The 18,646-nt window shown below is 48.1% G+C and overlaps 2 protein-coding genes across 4 annotated transcripts in view; both read left to right on the top strand.

The window, feature by feature from the left end:
• The window catches only part of USP3 (ubiquitin specific peptidase 3), a 213,358-nt gene extending 204,144 nt beyond the window's left edge, over window positions 1–9,214 (top strand). For all 3 annotated transcript variants that reach the window (XM_079912024.1, XM_079912023.1, XM_079912025.1), the window contains 4 exons: window positions 2,049–2,167; window positions 3,367–3,480; window positions 3,640–3,707; window positions 5,003–9,214. In XM_079912024.1, coding sequence (XP_079768150.1) covers window positions 2,049–2,167; window positions 3,367–3,480; window positions 3,640–3,707; window positions 5,003–5,168 — 467 coding nt within the window. In that variant the 3' untranslated portion in view covers window positions 5,169–9,214. The remainder of the gene's footprint in view (window positions 1–2,048; window positions 2,168–3,366; window positions 3,481–3,639; window positions 3,708–5,002) is intronic.
• A 103-nt stretch (window positions 9,215–9,317) lies between these two features.
• FBXL22 (F-box and leucine rich repeat protein 22) lies at window positions 9,318–15,461 on the top strand. The gene is made up of 2 exons (XM_079912030.1): window positions 9,318–11,812; window positions 14,847–15,461. Exons 1-2 carry the CDS (start codon window positions 11,478–11,480, stop codon window positions 15,190–15,192), a joined length of 681 nt encoding a protein of 226 aa, XP_079768156.1. The 5' UTR covers window positions 9,318–11,477; the 3' UTR covers window positions 15,193–15,461.
• The last annotated feature ends 3,185 nt before the right edge of the window (window positions 15,462–18,646 follow it).

Here is an 18,646-nt window from a genome sequence, read left to right as displayed (position 1 = left end):
GAGAGCCACAACTACTGAGCCCACGTGCTGCAACTACTGAAGCCTGCGCGCCTAGAGCCCATGCTCAAGAGAAGCCGCTACAACGAGAAACCCACGCACCACAACGAAGAGTAGCCCCCGCTCGCCACAACTAGAGAAAAGCCCGCGTGCAGCAATGAAGACCGAACGGAGCCAAAAAGAAAAAAGGAAAAAGAATGAAATCTTGCCATTTGGGACAACATGGATGTATCTTGAGGGCATTGTGCTAAGTGAAATAAGTCAGACAGAGAAAGACAAATACCATATGATCTCACTTATGTATGGAATCTAAAAAACAAGCTCATAGATAAAGAGAACAGATTGATGGGTGCCAGAATCGGGGTGGAGGGCGGGTAAAATGGGTCAAAAGGTACAAACTTGCACTTATAAAGTCACAGGGATGTAATGTATAGCATGCTAACTATAGTTTATACTGTATTGCATATTTGGAAGTCACTAAGAGGGTAAATCTTAAAAGTTCTCATCAGAAGAAAAAAATTTGAAACATATATGGTGACTAAAGGTAACCAGATTTATTGTGATCATTTTACATATATACAAATATTGAATCATTATATTATACAACTGAAGCTAATATAATATGTTATGCTTTATAAAGTATGCTTAAAAAAAGAAAAGAGTACATGGGCCTCTGGCTACATGCTGGCCTGTGTAGAACCCGGCCCACATCTAATCCCTGCTAGACCTTGCCCCACTAACTCCCCTGAACGGGCTCTTTCTCACACTCCCTCTAGTGCCAAGGCTGACTATGACTTGAAGACTCCGAGCACAGCGAGAGTGTTGCCTTTCCTTATACGCTAGGTCTGTGCTTGCAACCCAACTTCTCAAACCAAACAGTATATTGTTTAAAGATGCATAAATGCATATATATGGAACATAAAGACAAGCCAAGAAATGATTAAACGGAGGTCAGGATAATGACTACTTCTGGGGTTGGGGGAGGGTTGACTGGGATGAGGCACTCAGGAAGCTCTTAACAGGGCTGCCACACAGGCCGCCCCCTGAACAACTCTAGGGGATGCCATTCACGTAAACTCTGGCTTCTCAAGTACTAGAGTCCATTTCCTTACTGGAGTGGTGAGTACACAGGCATTCATATTTCTCTAAAAAAAATAATGTATTTATTCTCACAGAACAATACATACATTTTATTGATACATGGACTTCTGAATATATTACTGATTTTGCCAAGCTTTGGCAAACTGTTTCTATAAAGGGCCAGATGGTAATGTTTTTAGGCTTTACAGCAAATAAGGTCTACGTCACAGCTGCTCCGTTCTGCTGTTGTAGTGTAAAAGCGGCCACAGAGTATATAAATGAGTGGGTGTGGTTATGTTCCAAACTTTATTTACAAAACCAGGTGGCTGGATTTAGCTTGGGGCCAAAGTTTACCGAATCCCAGATTACACAGTTAAATCTTTAAAAGAAAAAAATATAGCTGTGGTTTATCTAGGGGATTCTGAGCAGTGTGTGAAGCAAAGGATTCACTGGAGATATATAATAGGAAGGTCAATAATGCAGCCTTCTGTAATGTATGTTTATTAAGTTATGACTGAAAATGTTTGAGGTAAACTTGACATTTTTATGAACTTGGGGCTTTGTCCTTTGTTATGTAAGATACTGAGAGAAAATTGCTCTTTGAACCTTGATTTCATTAGGGAACCATTTTTATCAGAATTATCCAGATTAATTCTTTTACTAATAATGGTAAACCCAACTACAGTAATACCATCTGTCATGAATTGATCATCAGATTATTAGACATGATGCCAGGCACATTATACATGTTATTTCTCTTCCTCACAACAGTCCTTCAATGTAGACTTTTTTTTTTTGGTCTCCATTTTGCAACTGAGAAAGGCTGACTCTTCTAAGGTCAAATAGCTAATAAAGCTGAGATTTGAACCTGAGTTGTTCAGCTTCGAAGTTCATAGTCTCTTCTTCCTACAGTACACTGCCTCTATAAAAGACATCCTGTTTTAATGCTGCCCAAATCAATTTGGTTTTAGATTGTCTTCGCAGTTTTACCGACTTAGAAGAACTTGATGAGACAGAGTTATATATGTGCCACAAGTGCAAGAAGAAACAAAAGTCCACTAAAAAGTTTTGGATTCAGAAACTACCCAAGGTAAGTGTTGAGTTTCAAATTATAATGCAGTTTTGAGGGGAAAAAATGCTTATGATTGACTGGAAGACAAATTATTTTTCTAACTTTATACTTATATAATCTGTTCTGCATTGGTCTCTAAGGGTTTCAGTAAAACTAAATACACCCTTTAAGAATTCATAAGTAAATATGTCCTAATCACTATTTACAATGTGTGGAGGTTTTTTTTTTCCCCACCATGCCCCTAACAAGCACTTCTCTGACACCATGGGTGTCCTACAATTGAACTCAGTTCTAACACTATCTACCCAGAGTTAGAATCAGATTCCACAGGGTAAGGGCGCAGTCCCACAAGATCACCCTCCCCATCAGACACCAGTCGCAAGCCCAGGTTGTTACTTTGTGCATTATGCTTCTCAACTACAAACTACAGACTGAGGGTTCCTGTGACCCTTTCCCTGGACTTCAGACACCAGTCGCAAGTCCACATTGTTACCCCTCCTTGTGACCGACTAGTTATAAATCAGAGGTTCCCATGACCCCCTCCTTGGGTTCTATTAATTTGCTAGAGCAGCTCACAGAACGCAGGAAACCCGTTTGCTCACTAGATTACCAATTTATGACAAAGGATGTTAAAGGATACAAATCAACAACCAGATGAAGAGATACAAAGGGCAAAGTCCTGAACAAAGGAGCTTCTGTCCTTATGGAGTTTGGGGCCCAGCATGGTGGCACGTGGAAGAGCTCTGGTTCCCCAGCCTAGAAGCTCTCCAAACCCTTTGCTTTGGGGCTTCATTACACAGGCTGACTGATTAAATCACTGGCCACTGCTGATCATTCAAACTCCAGTCCCTCTCCCCTCTTGGGGGTCGGGGGGGTGGGACTGAAAGCTTCAACTCTCTCCTCTCTTGATTTTTTGGTTCTTTTGGCAACGAGCGCCCATACCTCATTAACATAAAAAGACACCTTCATGGCTCTCCTCACTTAGAAAATTTCAAGGCTTTTAGAAGCTCTGTGCCAGGAAAGGAGACAAAGACTAAAAACATACTATTATAAATCACAGTACCACAATAAGGTATTCATGGAAGAAACTAATATCAAGAATCCAAAGAAAAGCTGGTGGGCCACCTAAAATATTATTTCAGAGACATTAGCACCAAGTAGCTAATTTTGATTGAAAGGTAAATTGTTTATAATTTTTGTCTTTATCTCTCATCCAGGTGCTATGCTTACATTTGAAAAGATTTCATTGGACAGCATATTTAAGAAACAAAGTTGATACATATGTAGAATTTCCCCTGAGAGGGCTAGACATGAAATGCTACTTACTAGAGGTAAGGTAATTACCTTTGTTAGCCTGGTGAAAAGATGGCTTTTCGGTAAAATTAAGTCTTCACAAATAGAGGGTAGAGGTCACTGAGGTAGGGAGATGCCGATGTCATTGACCACTGCTCCTAACTGAGTCCTGGGATACCTTCTCCCTTGTTCTGTAGCCTGAGAACAGTGGCCCGGAGAACTGCCTCTATGACCTTGCTGCTGTGGTGGTGCACCATGGTTCCGGGTGAGTATGCCAGCAGGCTTCTCAGGGCTGGGGATACAGAGTGACGACCCACAATTTTGTACCACTCCCGATGACTCTCCCCAGACCCCCTATACTAGATTCAGATTCATTAAAGTGCATGAAGTAGAACCTTCCTTCCATCTTGGTGGGAAAGAATATTCCTGAGGACGTTGCAAAGCATGAAGAGAAGGCACATGAAACCAAAATGGGGAAGGGTTCATTTGAGCCCAGCATTCGGAACCAGTCTGTTGTTCACAAAATCCTGAGTAGTCTTTACTCCAAAGCTGTTGATTTCCTTGGCCAGTTGATATTTAAATGGGGGGAAATGGGGGATTATCTAGAATAACTTTACTTCATGTCATCTACTCTAAAGGTGCATTTCTTATTTTGTTAAATGACACTCTCGACTACTTTTTCCCCCTGAAGGTCTGCATTAGGGTATATACCTTGTTTCTGGTCCGCTTGAGAATGGCAGTTTTACCTTCAGACTTGGCAAACCGCAACCCATGTTGAAAATCCTTTTCCCTCTGAACTTTGTAGACATTGCTCCACTGACTTCACCGTTCATAGTTATAAGTGACAAGTCCACTACGTGTCTGATTCTCATTTGTTTGTTTTTTCCTTTGGACTTGAGAAATTACATCAGATGCATTTCTCTTTGGTAGTTGACAGGGGCACTCTTAAGTCTGATGTCTTCAGCTCATGGAAATGTTGTAAGGGTTTTTTCTAGCAGTTTATGAAGGTCTCTATTCTATCTACAGGCTTTCTCCTACCCAGGAGGACTGACTCTGGGGTTCCATGTGTGAGTGGGTGGGTCATGCTGAGAGAGAAAAGCCTTTGATGGCCAAAGTAGGAGGGAAAGTGCTTCCCTGGAGGCAGATTTCTGTCTTATGCTCAGGTTTCCTCTAAGACTTCCTGGTCCTCAGTTTTCCATGTTTCCATAGGCTTTGACCTCTGCTTGTTAGGTTGAGAGCTCCTTCACTGTTTGGTTTCTCTGTTAATCCAGTACCATGTAAACACTGCTTTGTGTGTCCTAAAAAATCCTCAATTTCTGGTCAGTCCATGGCACTCTTCCCTGTTTTCCAGTGTCAATATATTCCTTGTCATTTCAATGAGTTTTGAGAAGATAAACACATGAGCCCAAGCAACTATCTTAAATTACAAGCCTCTAGGATTTATTCTCTAATTACAGTACTTATTAAAATTTATTGTCTACCTGATCATTTATATGGTTGCATAGATTCTTTTGTGATTTCTGTAGTCTTTTTCTTTGATCATCTGACCTTTCCTTACAGGGTCGGTTCTGGACATTACACAGCATATGCAACTCACGAAGGTCGCTGGTTCCATTTCAATGACAGTACTGTAACACTGACTGATGAAGACACCGTTGTGAAGGCCAAGGCCTACATCCTTTTTTATGTGGAACGCCAGGCCAAAGCTGGGTCGGATAAACTTTAATACCTCCTCCAAATCATTATTCGTCAACTATACCGGACAAACATTTCCAATTTTCCATAAATACTTGATCCAAGATTTAATTTCATTATGCACTTTTCAGTTTCCTATTTTGGGTTTAGTTTTATTTTGTCAATGGTAGTGACTTATTGAACATGGGCACCAACTAATTTTTTTTTTTAGTTCTACCAGAAAACCTCAGCAGATATTTTGATTTGCTGCTTTAGTTGTAATAATTCAGTTTTTATATGTAGTTTCAAGAACTTAGTTCTATTTGACTTTTTTTATATTAATGTTCAATTCTCACTTTGAGGCACATTTACATCAATGCATTGTTACTCTCACATGCTGAAAGGAAGATACGTTCCTGATTGTGAAGAGCAACGTAACCACCTGCTGCCTTCTCACAGCTGTAACGGAGATCAGGTTGGCTCAAAATCAGGGATCATGTGTGCACGTAATTTGTGGCCCACGAGATTTCAGTGACTGCTCAGTAATCATTCTCTTTGCTTGTAAAAGATAACTGAAAGGGCATCATTAAGTAGACCAGGTAATTGCTGCTCTTCGTATCTCTCAGAGCTGCACTAACTAAATTTGTTGGTTCAGTTGTAACTATGTTGCAAATTCAAGAATTACCTTTTTTTTTTTTGATTTTGGTGTATTTTCATGGAGATAGGAGTACTGAAAACTCCCAGGAAGGCCAAATACACTTAAGTGTTTAAAAAATTCCATGACTCGGCTACATGTTATCCAGGTGTTATTTATCCACTGCCATGAAACCATAGCTTCTGTTCGCCTTTTAGAGTCAGCACCTAATTCCCTGTTAGTTGTAGCACCGGGATTAACTGCATGTCCACTGTAGTCTTACTTCTTACTTGGTCACCTGAGGTTGAGATGCTACCCTCCAGAGTTGATTCTGACCATCACCTAAACGTCGGGTAATACTGTGGGGTCTGCTTCCACAGAAGGAAACGAAAGTCTTTACTAGTCTAAGTTTTAACAATTCTCATTGGCCCATCCTCATAGCAGAGCAATTGAAAATATTTTCACTTTGAATAAGTAGAGTTTCTATTGTTGAGGTTAGTAGTCTGTTTTAAAATTTTCAAGAAAAGGGCTTCCCTGGTGGCGCAGTGGTTGAGAGTCTGCCGATGCAGGGGACGCGGGTTCGTGCCCTGGTCCGGGAAGATCCCCCATGCCGTGGAGCGGCTGGGCCCGTGAGCCATGGCCGCTGAGCCTGCGCGTCCGGAGCCTGTGCTCCGCAACGGGAGACGCCACAACAGTGAGAGGCCCGCATACCACAAAAAATAAAAATAAATAAAAAAATAAAAAAAATAGGCACCAGCACTATTTAGATTTAACTCAAACTGAAATCTCGAACCAGAATCCCATCTAATGAAGGTAACTGTGCTTTCTGCAAGCGCTCCAAGCCAGCCTGTGGATCTTGGGGTGCTGGTGGCATGATGTGCAAAGTAATGAGAGAAAAGGAAGGAGCTCCAGCTAGGCCTGTGGGATAGGACCAGGCACATTTTCATGTTCATTTCTTGTCCCAGTCATTATTTTCCTCCCTTCCCGATTCTCTACAAGTTGTTACAAGGGGCAGAATGTATTTCATGTTAAGCCAGCCAGCCAGACTTTTTGCTATTCTTGTTTTTCTGTTAAAAGAAAAAAAATAGTCCAGATAATTTCTTAAGTGTATGAATGTAAAAGAAAGCTGGGTGGCTCTCCTCCTAGGTTGGATGTTTGCAGTTGCAGGAGCAGATGTGCTCTATTTCCACTTTAATATTAGCTGGGTAAATCCCACATTTTCTCAGAGCAGAACACATCTGCTATATACTTTAACTAGAAGCAAATTACAATTATGTTTAAACTTATACTGTCCAATACAGCAGTCACTGGCTACATATGGTTAGTTAAATGTTAATTAAAAATAAATTAAGAAGTCAGTTCTCCAGTCACACTGGCCACATTTCAAATGCTCAGCAGCCACACGTGGCACAGGACCGCCCAGGTCTGGGACAGTTCCACCGCATGAACCCTCTCAGACAGCACTGGTCTGCACTTTCACTCCAGAGGGAAAAGCTCTGCCATCGTGTTTAAGTCTTACAACTTAGAGTGCCTAGAATTAAGAGGGAAACATGTATTTAAAACAGTTCACAATGTTAAATCACACAGGTCGAGCCATGTGAAATTCTATTGGACTGTTTTTGATCTACAAAAATGACAGTTTCACATAATTTGATCTACTATATCAGTGCATTAACACCACATGTCATTGAACTTGAAACGTGCATCTCCTCTGATCTCGCTCCTATGAATCCAGGCTCTTTTGTTTAGAAGGTACACAGCTGTAACTTCTAACATTTGCACTTACATCATTAGTCTCTGGACAGGCAGCAGTTGTAACTCCAGCAAGAAAGCCTCGGGCAGTGTTGACGGAGGAAAGTGGCCTTTATACCGCATGGAACTTAACAACAGACTAGACTACTTTGTTGGGGAAAGTGGTCCTCACACAGGCAACACTGTTGGCTTAGGAAATGAACGCATCTCTCTGAATTCCGTAGTGTTTTTATTTCTTGATTTTACTCCAGCAGACACGTCTGAAGGGTATCATGAAGGGTCTTTGGAAAAGTGACTGGACCCGTGTGAACTGTCCACTTGAACCCCAGCGATGTAAATGTGCCTCTCTGTATTTTGACATTTTTAACTGTGCAGCTGTATCACGCCTATTTCAAAAGCTCTTCGTGCTCTTCGGGGCTCTCCCCCTGTGCCGTGTTGTCTCTAGCGTGTTTGTGGCTTCTCGCTCAGAGAGCAGCGCTGAGGCAGGGCCTCACGCCGAGTCACAGGGCTCCTCGGAACAAGAAAACTTTCTCAGAAGTCCTCCCACACAGGTGGGTGACAGAAACAGTTTGTGGCAACACAAATCTCTCTCCATGGTGGAGAAACTTTTGCTTATCCACTGTATTCTACTCAGTGTCTAGTGATGACAAATGTAATAGAATAAAACCAGTAAAGTATATGGGCCCTGGTTAAGTGTTAAATGTGTGTCTCACCTGTGGAACCTGCTCAGCAGCTTGGTTTCCGGGGTTGGGGGCATATTTATTTCTTACAGCCAAACCTCTTCTTCATTGGTTTAGTGTATGTACATAAGTCTATTTAGATATACTTATCCCACTTCCACCTCCACCGTCCCCTAAACTTTCTCACATCCCCCCTGTTGCTGAACAGGCAACAGGCTGTTCAACTTCACACAGGCCCTGGAGGAGCTCCTGAGCAAAGTCCGTTCCTGCATCCAGGGCATGGGTCCCACGGGATGAGCGTATGGCCACAGGAAGGTGCCCATAGCACAGGAAGGGGTGGGCGTGGGTGGCGTCATGCTGTGGTCCAAGGTCTGTGCATTGCCTCACTGGGTCCAGTACCTTCCCCCTCAGGTCTGTGAAGGACTCCAGACTGCCCTCTGTGAGTGATGGTTGTGTGTGACGTAATCATTTCCACTAAAACCTAGTCTGTGTGATGCTGAGAGGATTAACTGTGCAAGTGACTGATTTCATTTAAGTTGTAATCACATCCCTTTTCTGCTTCACCAACCTGAACTGTTTTATGGAAAGTATCATTAAAGATCTGGTCTCTTTCCTTTTGACTATTATTTCTGAACACCTTTCAGTGGAGCATAGTAAGTGATGATGTACTTAGCTCAAGCTACAGGCCGTTAGAGTCAGTCAACAGGTAGTAGTAGGTTTTTACAGACCCCTCGCCATCTGGGGCTGCTGGTGCACATGGGCCCAGACGGAGTGACCTGGAGGGGCAGGGGAGGGGGGTGGTGGGAGAGAGCCTCTAGTGCCTGCCTTCAGGTCCTGAGGGAGAGCTCGCCCGCAGTGAGTGACTTCATCCTGTCTTTCCCTGTGACACTGATTTTATAAAAACGAGGCCCACTTGACTCCTTTGGAGCCAGACTCGACTCTGAGGAACTAGGTTTGGGGCTCCGAGCAAAGGATCGCCTTTTAAAGCCAAACAGGCAAACAAGTGCCATTGTTAAAAAATAAATATTCTGCTTTACACCCCTCTCCGCCCCCATGTCCCCTGCAAACAAGCAAAAAAATCAAGACCCACCCTGTGTCCACACCCATCGTTTTTCTGTGTTACTTATTTGCCTGTTTCTATCAGTCTTCTGAAACTGAAGACAAAGGCGCCTGCAGCCCAAATGGTTTTGCCTCCAGTTCCCACGTCACACGTCTCCTTTTGGCAGCTGTGCTGTCAGAGGCCATAGCGGCTACTGCTGCAGCCCCGGAGCTGAGCTCCACAGGGCGGAAAGGGAGGAGCTGGGAGGAGCTGCTGCCACAACCCCCAGGCCGCAAGCCAGATCCCTCCCTGCAGGCAGGCAGGCACAGGGACCCACCCTGCATTCTGGGGTGCTCCCTACAACCCCGCGGGACGAGCAGCGAAGACGCCAGGCTCTGAACGTTCACCCTGCCCACCTTTTGCTGTTCGAGCAGAGCTGCGGGAATGCAGCTTGGAAGCCACGAGGAACCACAACGACTCTCCCCTGTGGCCAGCACACTTAACACGGCTCTACCTTCTAGGAAGGTGAAAGAACCAACTACTTCCAGGAATCAGCCCTCTGAAAAGTACTGGTTTGGAAAGGATTTGGGAGTGAAAGTGGAGATAATAAGGCTTTCTAGTAAATCCACCTCTGGTGCAGCAGTACCGTTTCAGTGGGTGAGTGTAGCTAGAGCCCAAAGAGGGACTCTGGCTGTCAGCTTTAATTTGAACAATTAAAACGATTAGCTTGAAATATGAGCAGTTCCTAGTTAAGCTTTCCTTGAGAAACACGTCTTCCTTTTGGCTGTTTATTGGTTCATGTTTTTTTTTAAGGAAAGTCACCCCTTCCACTTTACCTTGGCAGTGGCCGGGTACCTGAGGCACAGGGGACCACTGAGACCGGCTCCTCAGAGCCAGGGTGCTGGCTAGAATGCCTGCTTTCTCCCCTAGGCTGCATTCTGCTTTTACATGCAAAGCTGCACCAGGTCTGATTGAGCCTTAGTTCCCGAAGAGGGTCCGCCCTATGTGCCTCATCTGTGTTACTCCACGCAAGTGGAAACAAAGTATTCCCATTCCTTCCCATTCTAATTATGTGGGAAAAGGGACAAAGGTAACCACTGAGGTGGTGTTCCCTGGTCCAGGAGAGGAAAAATGGTTCCTCATCTCACTACTGTAGCCCACAAACCAACCAACCAACCGGTACACAGAGCTAGGCGTTCACAGGAGGGGAAATGCGGTAGGGTCTGGTGAATGATTGGGACTGAAGCAGTATTAGAAAATGGATCCATGGACTGAGAAATCTGTTACTTTAGGAAGGGAGAACTTAATGAACAACCTCCAGGCAACCTGCCTAGCAGCTTAATTCCAGGAGCTAAAAGCATCCCTCACAAGGAGGATGGTGTGTGGCAGGCTTAAAGGGCAAAAGAGTAAAATACTTCAACTTAAAATTGTTTCAAGCAGTTCTGTATTAAGAGCTACCTCATCCATCCTGACATTTGGGGAAATACAGACTAGATACAGCGGGACACATATCTGGAAAAATGTAAAGCCAAGTAAACTTAAGTTTAAAACGTGACACACACAGAAGAACCTTGGAGAGATAAGCTACTTAAGACAAATCTTTTATGGAAAAGCTCAGGGTAAAAATACAGCCAACTGGGAGACCAAAGAAATCCCTGCGCCTGGAGGAGAGCAGCAGGATTTGAAGGTAGCTCAGCCTGGAAACCATCACTACTGAACAAAGTGACAGAGGAAAGCTTCTGCTCACACCTCTGAGCACAAAACCGTCCCCCTTAGCTCTTCATAGACAGCAGTCTTCTTCCTACTAAGAGGAGAGCAAAAGACTCATACTGATGTCCTAGGAAACAAAAACAGATCCTATGTACAATTAGAGTCCCTCCCAGTGAGTAGAGACTGCAAGCCCAGACAGAGGTGGTCCAGCCAGCACCACAGATGAAAATGCCAAAAGAGCTCTCCGCCTAACACCACGGTCAGCTAAAAGGAAAGAAATCCCTTTTAGGGAAGCTATTTAATTTCAATACGCTGCTTTTCTGCCAGGATTTTCAATTCCTCGGAACATAAGCCGAGCCACGGACTGCTGCACGTGTGTCTGGGTCTGGGCTTCCCCGCCTCTTCAGAGCAGCAGCACCAGTTGTTGGCCAAAAATAAACACCATTCCTCAACCATATATGTCCACCGGCCCCGGAGCTGGGGAGGAGGAGCAGGAGGTAGGTCAGGACCCCGGGCTCCAGCCACACTCCGTGGCTGCCGTGCACCATGCACATCACCCAGCTCAACCGGGAGTGCCTGCTACACCTCTTCTCCTTTCTGGACAAGGACAGCAGGAAGAACCTTGCCAGGACCTGCCCCCAGCTCCAGGACGTGTTTGAGGACCCCGCGCTGTGGCCCCTGCTGCACTTCCGTTCCCTCACAGAACTCAAGAAGGACAACTTCCTCCTGAGCCCGGCGCTCAGGAGCCTCTCCATCTGCTGGCACTCCAGCCGCGTGCAGGTGTGCAGCATCGAGGACTGGCTCAAGAGCGCCCTCCAGAGGAGCATCTGCAGCCGGCACGAGAGCCTAGTCAGTGATTTCCTCCTCCAGGTGTGCGACAGGTAGGCCGCCTCTGAGCAGCGCTGGCATCCAGAGCTCTGGGAGGCTTCCGGGGGTCAGGGAAGAGCCAATTACAAGAGCAAGACGGCTTTGCTTCGGGGAGCCTCAGACTAGGCCCAAGGCTTAGACCCTCCAGGCCTGCCCACTGCGCAGTCCCCAGAAGATGGATAAAATCCTGGGGGAAACGGGCACCAATCCTCCTCTTAGCCTCACGGGTCTTGGAGCTGCTTCGGCAAAGAGGACAAACTTGGCTTCAGCTGTCCCTGTGTTTCAGGCGGCTGTCTTCCCTGGCAGCCGTTAAGTGCTGGGTAGGTCCAGCTGGGCCTTCATTTTCAAGGTCAGGCTCCAGGAAGGTTTCTAGATTCAGCCATCAGCTCACCCCTACGATTTGCCCCTAGCAAGCAAACCCCAAGACCTGTGAAATGTGGCTGAGGAAGGAGAGTTAGGGTGCTCAGCCCTGGGTTAGCTGACCAAGCCAGGCTCCAGAAGTAGGGGTGGTGATAATGGTTTCCTTATTAGAAACTCACTAATCCTCACGGTACCTGAAGGAGAGAGTGTTTTAGCCTAAGTTTCAAATGAGCAAACCGGAACTCGTGACAGGTTGTGTGACTTGCCCCGGTCTAGGATTGCCGGATATTAGCAAATAAAAACTCAAAAGGCCCAGAGAAATTTGCATTTCAGATAGATGGAATAATTTTTTTGGTGCCTGTCCCAAATACATCCTGTATTTGACCTGTCAACCCCACAGAGGCTTAGCCATGGGTTAGACTCCCTTCACAGTCACAGCCTCCTGCCTAGAGCAGTCCATGCAAGAACAGACTCTCACTGAGACTTTACCAGTCCTGTCCTAGCCTTTGAGGAAAGACACCCCCTTGTTTACTAAGTACGTTCAGTCAGCTTGCTGCCACCCAAGTCTAACAGCTGCTATATTCTCTGGCAGCCCAACAAGGAATGGGAGGAAATAGTGTAGTGGCCTCGCCACCCCCCCCCCCCTTTTTTTTTAAGGCAAGAGAAGAAAACAGAAGATGGACTTGGGGCTGGTCCCTGATGGGACCATGACATTTTGATGAGTTTAACAAGGCCCAGAAATCAGACTGGAGGGCGATATGTATGGGGTGAAAAGCTTGCCCCGGATCTGCTGCATTCTTGTTGTAGGGGAACCAGGTTTAATCCCCCAAACCAGCAAGGTGTGGACTGGACCTCCAAGGCCACTGTCTAGGTATGGCAAGGGTCCCCAGTGTCACCAAAAAAGCAAAGGGCTCGGGGCTGAGTCCCCCAGTTCTGCTACTGTCCAACCATGTGACCCCAGCCCAAATATTTAAACACTTTCAACCTCATTTGTTTATCTGTAAAATGGGATAAACTACCTTCTCTCACATGCTGAAAGGATTAAATGACACAGCAGCACCGGCACATAGTAGGTATCGATAAGTATGCAAGAAATCTACACCTGGCAGTCAGCTGGGGAGAGGGGTTGTGAGAGGAAAGCTGAGGATGGCTGGGCAGGGAGGGAGCTGGCTTTTTCTTTCTCTGGTTTCTTCCTGCATCAGGATTATTTTAAAGGTTCTTACAGGAAGGGATCATTTAACAGCCCTGGGGCTTAAACCCCTACCTAATCCTTACCACCACCTTGAAAGTAAGTTTCTCTGCCTGACAGATGAGGAGGTGGCCCAGCAAGGTTCGGACATTTGTCCTGGGTCACACAGCAAATATGTCACAGGCAAGTCACTTGAGCTCCCTGAGCCAGTTTCTTCATTCATGAAATTGGGGGTGGAAGGTTGACATGAAGACTTAGGAAGTTGTGTGGACTTGGGAAGACAGGATGCACTCGGCGTGTGGATGTGGCCATGACCAGTCTTTTAGTTCCTCACCTCCTTGCTCAGGAACAAGGGAGCTGAGCTGGCCCAGGCAGGTGCAGTCAAGGGGCAATGGGGGAGGCTGATGGGGAGAGGGAAACCCCCTGTGGCCCGACTCCAGCTCCCTCTGGCTACAGGAAGCCAAGGCCTGCACCGCTGAGACAGGTCCTTCTGGACTGGAAGCGGTCTGGTCCTGCTTGCTCCCAGGAAACATGGGTTATGATGGCCTACGGAAGGTCCTGTACAGGTTCCAGATACCCCAAATCTCGCTTAATCATCACAGTAGCCCCACTGGTAGGCATTATTCCCTCCCTGCCATCCACTCCCAACACACTCCCCCAGGTAAACTAAGGCTCAGCGAGTGACTTAATCAAGGTCATGGCGCAAATAAGCCAACTTTGCTCAAATCTTTTCCCCCAGCAGTTGCTGGTAAGGTTGGGGCAGAGAGCCCCCCCGCCGCCCCCAAAGCTTTCTGGACAAGCTACCTGTATCCCTGATTGTACCCACCTCAGGCCTGGGTCTAGCTACCTCCAGATCCTGGCCTGTGACAGGCTGGCATCCCACTGGAGATGCAGTAACTGTCTCAGTCAACTGAGCTGAAACCAGGGCTCTAGAACTCAGAGCGAATACTCAAGAGGCGTGCCCCGATGGCCTCACGGGTTGGAATGGGCCTGACTCTAAGCCACCCCACAGGAAACCCTTCCTCTCTGCACCGTCCTGCCAGGAGCATCAGGGCCTCAGCTTGAAGCTAGACCGGAGCGGTCACTCCGCACCGCTTTCCTCACCCCCACCCAAGGCAACAAGTCTGAAAGAACCAAAGAAACTGTAGCCGACCCTCCTTGGAACCAGCATCGCCTATGTCCACAGCAGGGCCGGGGCTTGGGCTCCTGGGACTAAGAGCCCAGGCAGATTAAAGTAAGGTGGGGTGGAGTGGCAGAAAGAACAGGGGACATGGGACAGAAGCCCCGGTTCAGATCCCGGCATGTCACCGCGGGCAAGTGCCCGAAACTCTCTGGGCCCGTTCCTCCTCTATAAAAAGCGGGAGGGCCTGCCCGGTCTCCCAGAGCTGGCACGGGGACCAACCAGGGAGCTAAGGGGCGTGACCGGGGGCGGCCGCACGCTAGCACGCTAACCGCACCCTCCTCGGCCCCGGCCCATGGTCACCGCGTTCTCTCCGCAGGTGCCCCAACCTGGCATCCGTCACGCTGTCGGGCTGCGGCCACGTCACCGACGACTGCCTGGCGCGTCTGCTGCGCTCCTGCCCGCGCCTGCGCGCGCTGCGCCTGGAGAACTGCGCGCGCGTCACCAACCGCACGCTGACGGCCGTGGCGGCGCACGGGCGGGCGCTGCAGACGCTGCACGTGGACTTCTGCCGCAACGTGAGCGCGGCCGGCCTGCGCCGCCTGCGCGCCGCGTGCCCGCGCCTGACTCTGCGCGCCGAACACAGCGCGGCCATGATCCCCGACCAGCTCCCGCGCGGCCTGCGTTCGCCCGGCGCTGCCCTCCGCAAGCAGCTTCTGCGCTAGGCCGGGCGGGCCGTGTCTGGGACACCGGCCCTGGGCCTCAGGGCTGGAGGAGTGGCCTGCATTGAACAACAGTCCCTAGACAGCCGCCACATCCTCAGCCAAGACGGGGATACGAGCGCCTCCCGCACATTACGATTTTATACATTGGCTCAGTGCAAGGTTTGATGGCCAGATGCTTGAAAAACACTCTGGTGTTTCTCACTAAACACCAGCACCCTTCCCTGTCTCCCCTAAGCACCCGGTTCTCCGCCTGGCGCTGCGCGGGAGCCCTTAGCCCATACTCCCCGGCTGAGGTCGCAGTTGGGGGGGGGGTGTCTAAATAACAGCCGTGGGGAGGCGTGGCCGCTCGGAACTACCCGGGGGCGCGTCTCCGTGCCGCACCAGCGGGAGGAGGGGAGGCACCCCGGGCGCCGGGCGCTAGAGAGCCATCGAACGGGTTACCTAGAGGCTTTGCTCCGCGCCGCCCCCCCGCCCCCCCCCCCCCCGAGCCCGGTAGCCTTTCATCTGTCAGATGCATTCCTAGCAGTGACTGCAAACGCGACTCTAGAAAATTCGCTTGTTGCTGTGATTCTTTCATAAACTGGATTGTTATCCTTATTTTATACCGTTCTCCCATCATAAAGGGAAACAATCATTGGAAAAACCCAAAGTAAAGACATAAAAGCAGCAGACCTGGTTAAATCCTTGGTTAACGAAGCCATTAAAAGCAATGCAAAGTTAAATTTTTACCTGCTACATTTGCTGAACGTGGGCGCACGCCTGGAGTTCAACTTCAGGGCTTTAGTCACTGGTGCCCCACCTTTAGCCACCAAAGGAAGGGCTCTCAGCCATCCTGCAGCCTCCCGGTTCTAGGTACACGGGGAAAACTTTGGGTAGGTGGGGAAAGGAGGGAGAATGGTGGAGTAATGTGGGTGATACTCACACCCTGGCTCCTCCCATCACCAGCTGAGTGAGATCAAGGCCCTTTAACCACCTGAGGCCAGGTGTTTCTTCTTTGTGAAAGGGGCTCCTGATGCCTACTCACTGGGCTGCACGCCACAGGCCTGCAAGGCCTGCACTTGTCCAGCTTTAAGACTGAAGAAAGAGCCCAGAGTCAGCAGCAGACACATCAATGGTTTAATGGATGGAGGAATCTTACATGTCTGAAGCAAGGCCCTGGAGTGACGCCCCACTGTGCGCAACTGATGGTGGGCAGGACGAGGTGGCAGTCCTCGCTTGGTGGGGGGGAGGGGAGATTACCGGTTATAGGGGAATTGATGTCAGGTGAGCTCATTAGTTACGAGGGAAACCAGTGGAATGGCACGCCCCCCACCACCCCTTTGATAAGAACAGCCTCAGCTGGGGCCTGGGACAAGAACAAAGGAAGATCAGTCATGTGTGTAAGGTTTAGGTGAAACAGGCACTGGTCAGGCAGGGGATGTAAAGAGAGCAAGAGAACAGCCATCTTGAGAGGCCTGACCACACACATGGGTTCCTTAATTCGTTGCTCCAATATTGGGGAAACAGCAAGGAAAAAAAGACATTCTCATGGAGCTTATGTTTTACTGGGGGAAGAGACAGTAAGTAATTGGTGTATAAGGAGATAAGTACTGGGGAAAAGGGAAATACAGGGTGAGAGGATATTTGGGAATTGCTGGAAAGGAAAAAGCAACTTAAAAGAGGTCGACCAATGTAAGCCCCATTGAGAAGGAGGCATTTGAGAAACGAAGTGGGGGAGAGAACGGTGCAGAGTCTGGAGGAAAATATTCCAGACAAGAGGCAACAGCCTCCAGCACAAAGGCCCCAGACAAGGAGCATGACTGGTGTGTTATGGCTGGAACAGAGTGAGTGAGGAGGAAAGGTAAGCAGGAGAGGTGATGAGAAAAATAAGGGAGAAGAGGGGCCTCACCCAAGCCTCAGAGATTATTATGAGGATGAAACGAGAACTGGAGATCCCCCACTCAGGCCACCTCCAGCAGGTGCCAGGGCCCCAAGAAGACGACGGTGAAGGCCCAGAGGGGCTGAAATTTCTCTAGGCAGAGCCTGTGGGCAGGCAAACAGCACCCTACCTCGCCCAAACCCCTCCAGGGACTGCCGAAGGCCTCAGTTGCTGCCCCTGGGCCCCTGGTTAGACCATCCCTTAGCCCAGAAACCGGTAACCGCACTGACCCTGGACCGGCATAATCCTTCCTCATCCTTGTGTGGGGAAAGCCAGCCCTGCCAGGCCACCAGCTGCAGTGGAACGCGAGGGCCTACCACTAGCCTGTGAGACCCAGGTGTCCTCTGGGTGATTTTCTAGTTTACCCACCCTTGCTCTGAACTCTGGAGAGAGGCTTTGCAGGAAATTAATTTTTCAGCCACTACTGCAAACAATGTTGAAAGAAAGCTCAGGCTTCCAGGGACTTAAATGTTTGTTTAAAACAGAGCCACTTAAACCCCATGGCTTTGCTTTCATCATCTCTGATAAGCCCCAATTCCCAGAGGTCTTGTTTGCCCTAAGTTGGTGGTTTAGTCTGGGGGAAAAACAGGACCTGGTTTCTAGCTCTCCTCTGACCAAGGGCAGGTCAGCCCTCTTCAAACCTCAGCTTTCTTACCTGTATATTGGGATAGCTAGAGAATCTTGTCTGCAAAGTTCTCTTAAGGGTTATGAGACTGTGTTTGTAAAGCAAACAAAGGTTACTGTATATTCAACTGGAAAGCGGGTAACCTACATTCCCCTGAGGTTCCTTTCCCCCCAGAAGCTCTTTTATAAATGAGGGTTAAGTTCCCCTTGATGCCTAGTAAACCCTCACGTACCAAGACTAGTGATCACAGAACGAAAGCTGTGCTGACAGTTGTGTCCAGCATGGTTTCTAGGGCTCCGGTTAGGCCCTGCCCCCTGCACAGGACCTTTGGGTCCCTGAGCCCAGGCCCATCTGAGGTACTCCTGGAAGGCAGACACTACTCTCCACGCTGCCTTCTAACAGTCCCTGTGCATTCACATCACCAGGCACTGAGCAAAGGCACTGGACAGAACACAGTGCCCTGGCTTAGTTTGAAAACAGCTTTCAAGGTCTTCTCTCAGATTTGCATAGAACAAGGGGCACTGCATGCTTAATTAATCCACCAATTCATTCATCTCACAAACATTTACTGGGTATTGGGCATGGGCTGGGCCAGGCCCTACCTCAAGGGAGTCACTCTAGTCAGAAGACATGCAGCTGGGGTTGAGGGGGGTTTTGAGCACTCTCCCCGCTCTGCCAGCCATAACCTCTGACAAGTTATGACTTCTCGGAGCCTCCATTTCTCTATTTGTAAAATAGGACCAGTACACTCTCTGTGACACTGTGCTGAGATTCTAATTGTGTACTGCCTGAAGGCAGAGGGTAGGGAAAGGCGTCCTCACGTCCACAGGGGGCTAGAAAAGCCAAGTGCCCAGCAGAACTCACAAGAAGCAACACGTGATGGAGGACACGGCCTTTGAGCCGAGACTGGA

Source organism: Stenella coeruleoalba, assembly GCF_951394435.1.
Source record: "Stenella coeruleoalba genome assembly, chromosome: 2".
Classification (NCBI taxonomy): domain Eukaryota; kingdom Metazoa; phylum Chordata; class Mammalia; order Artiodactyla; family Delphinidae; genus Stenella; species Stenella coeruleoalba.
Note: the sequence above shows the minus strand (reverse complement) of the source record. Positions and strands in the feature narration are given on the sequence as shown.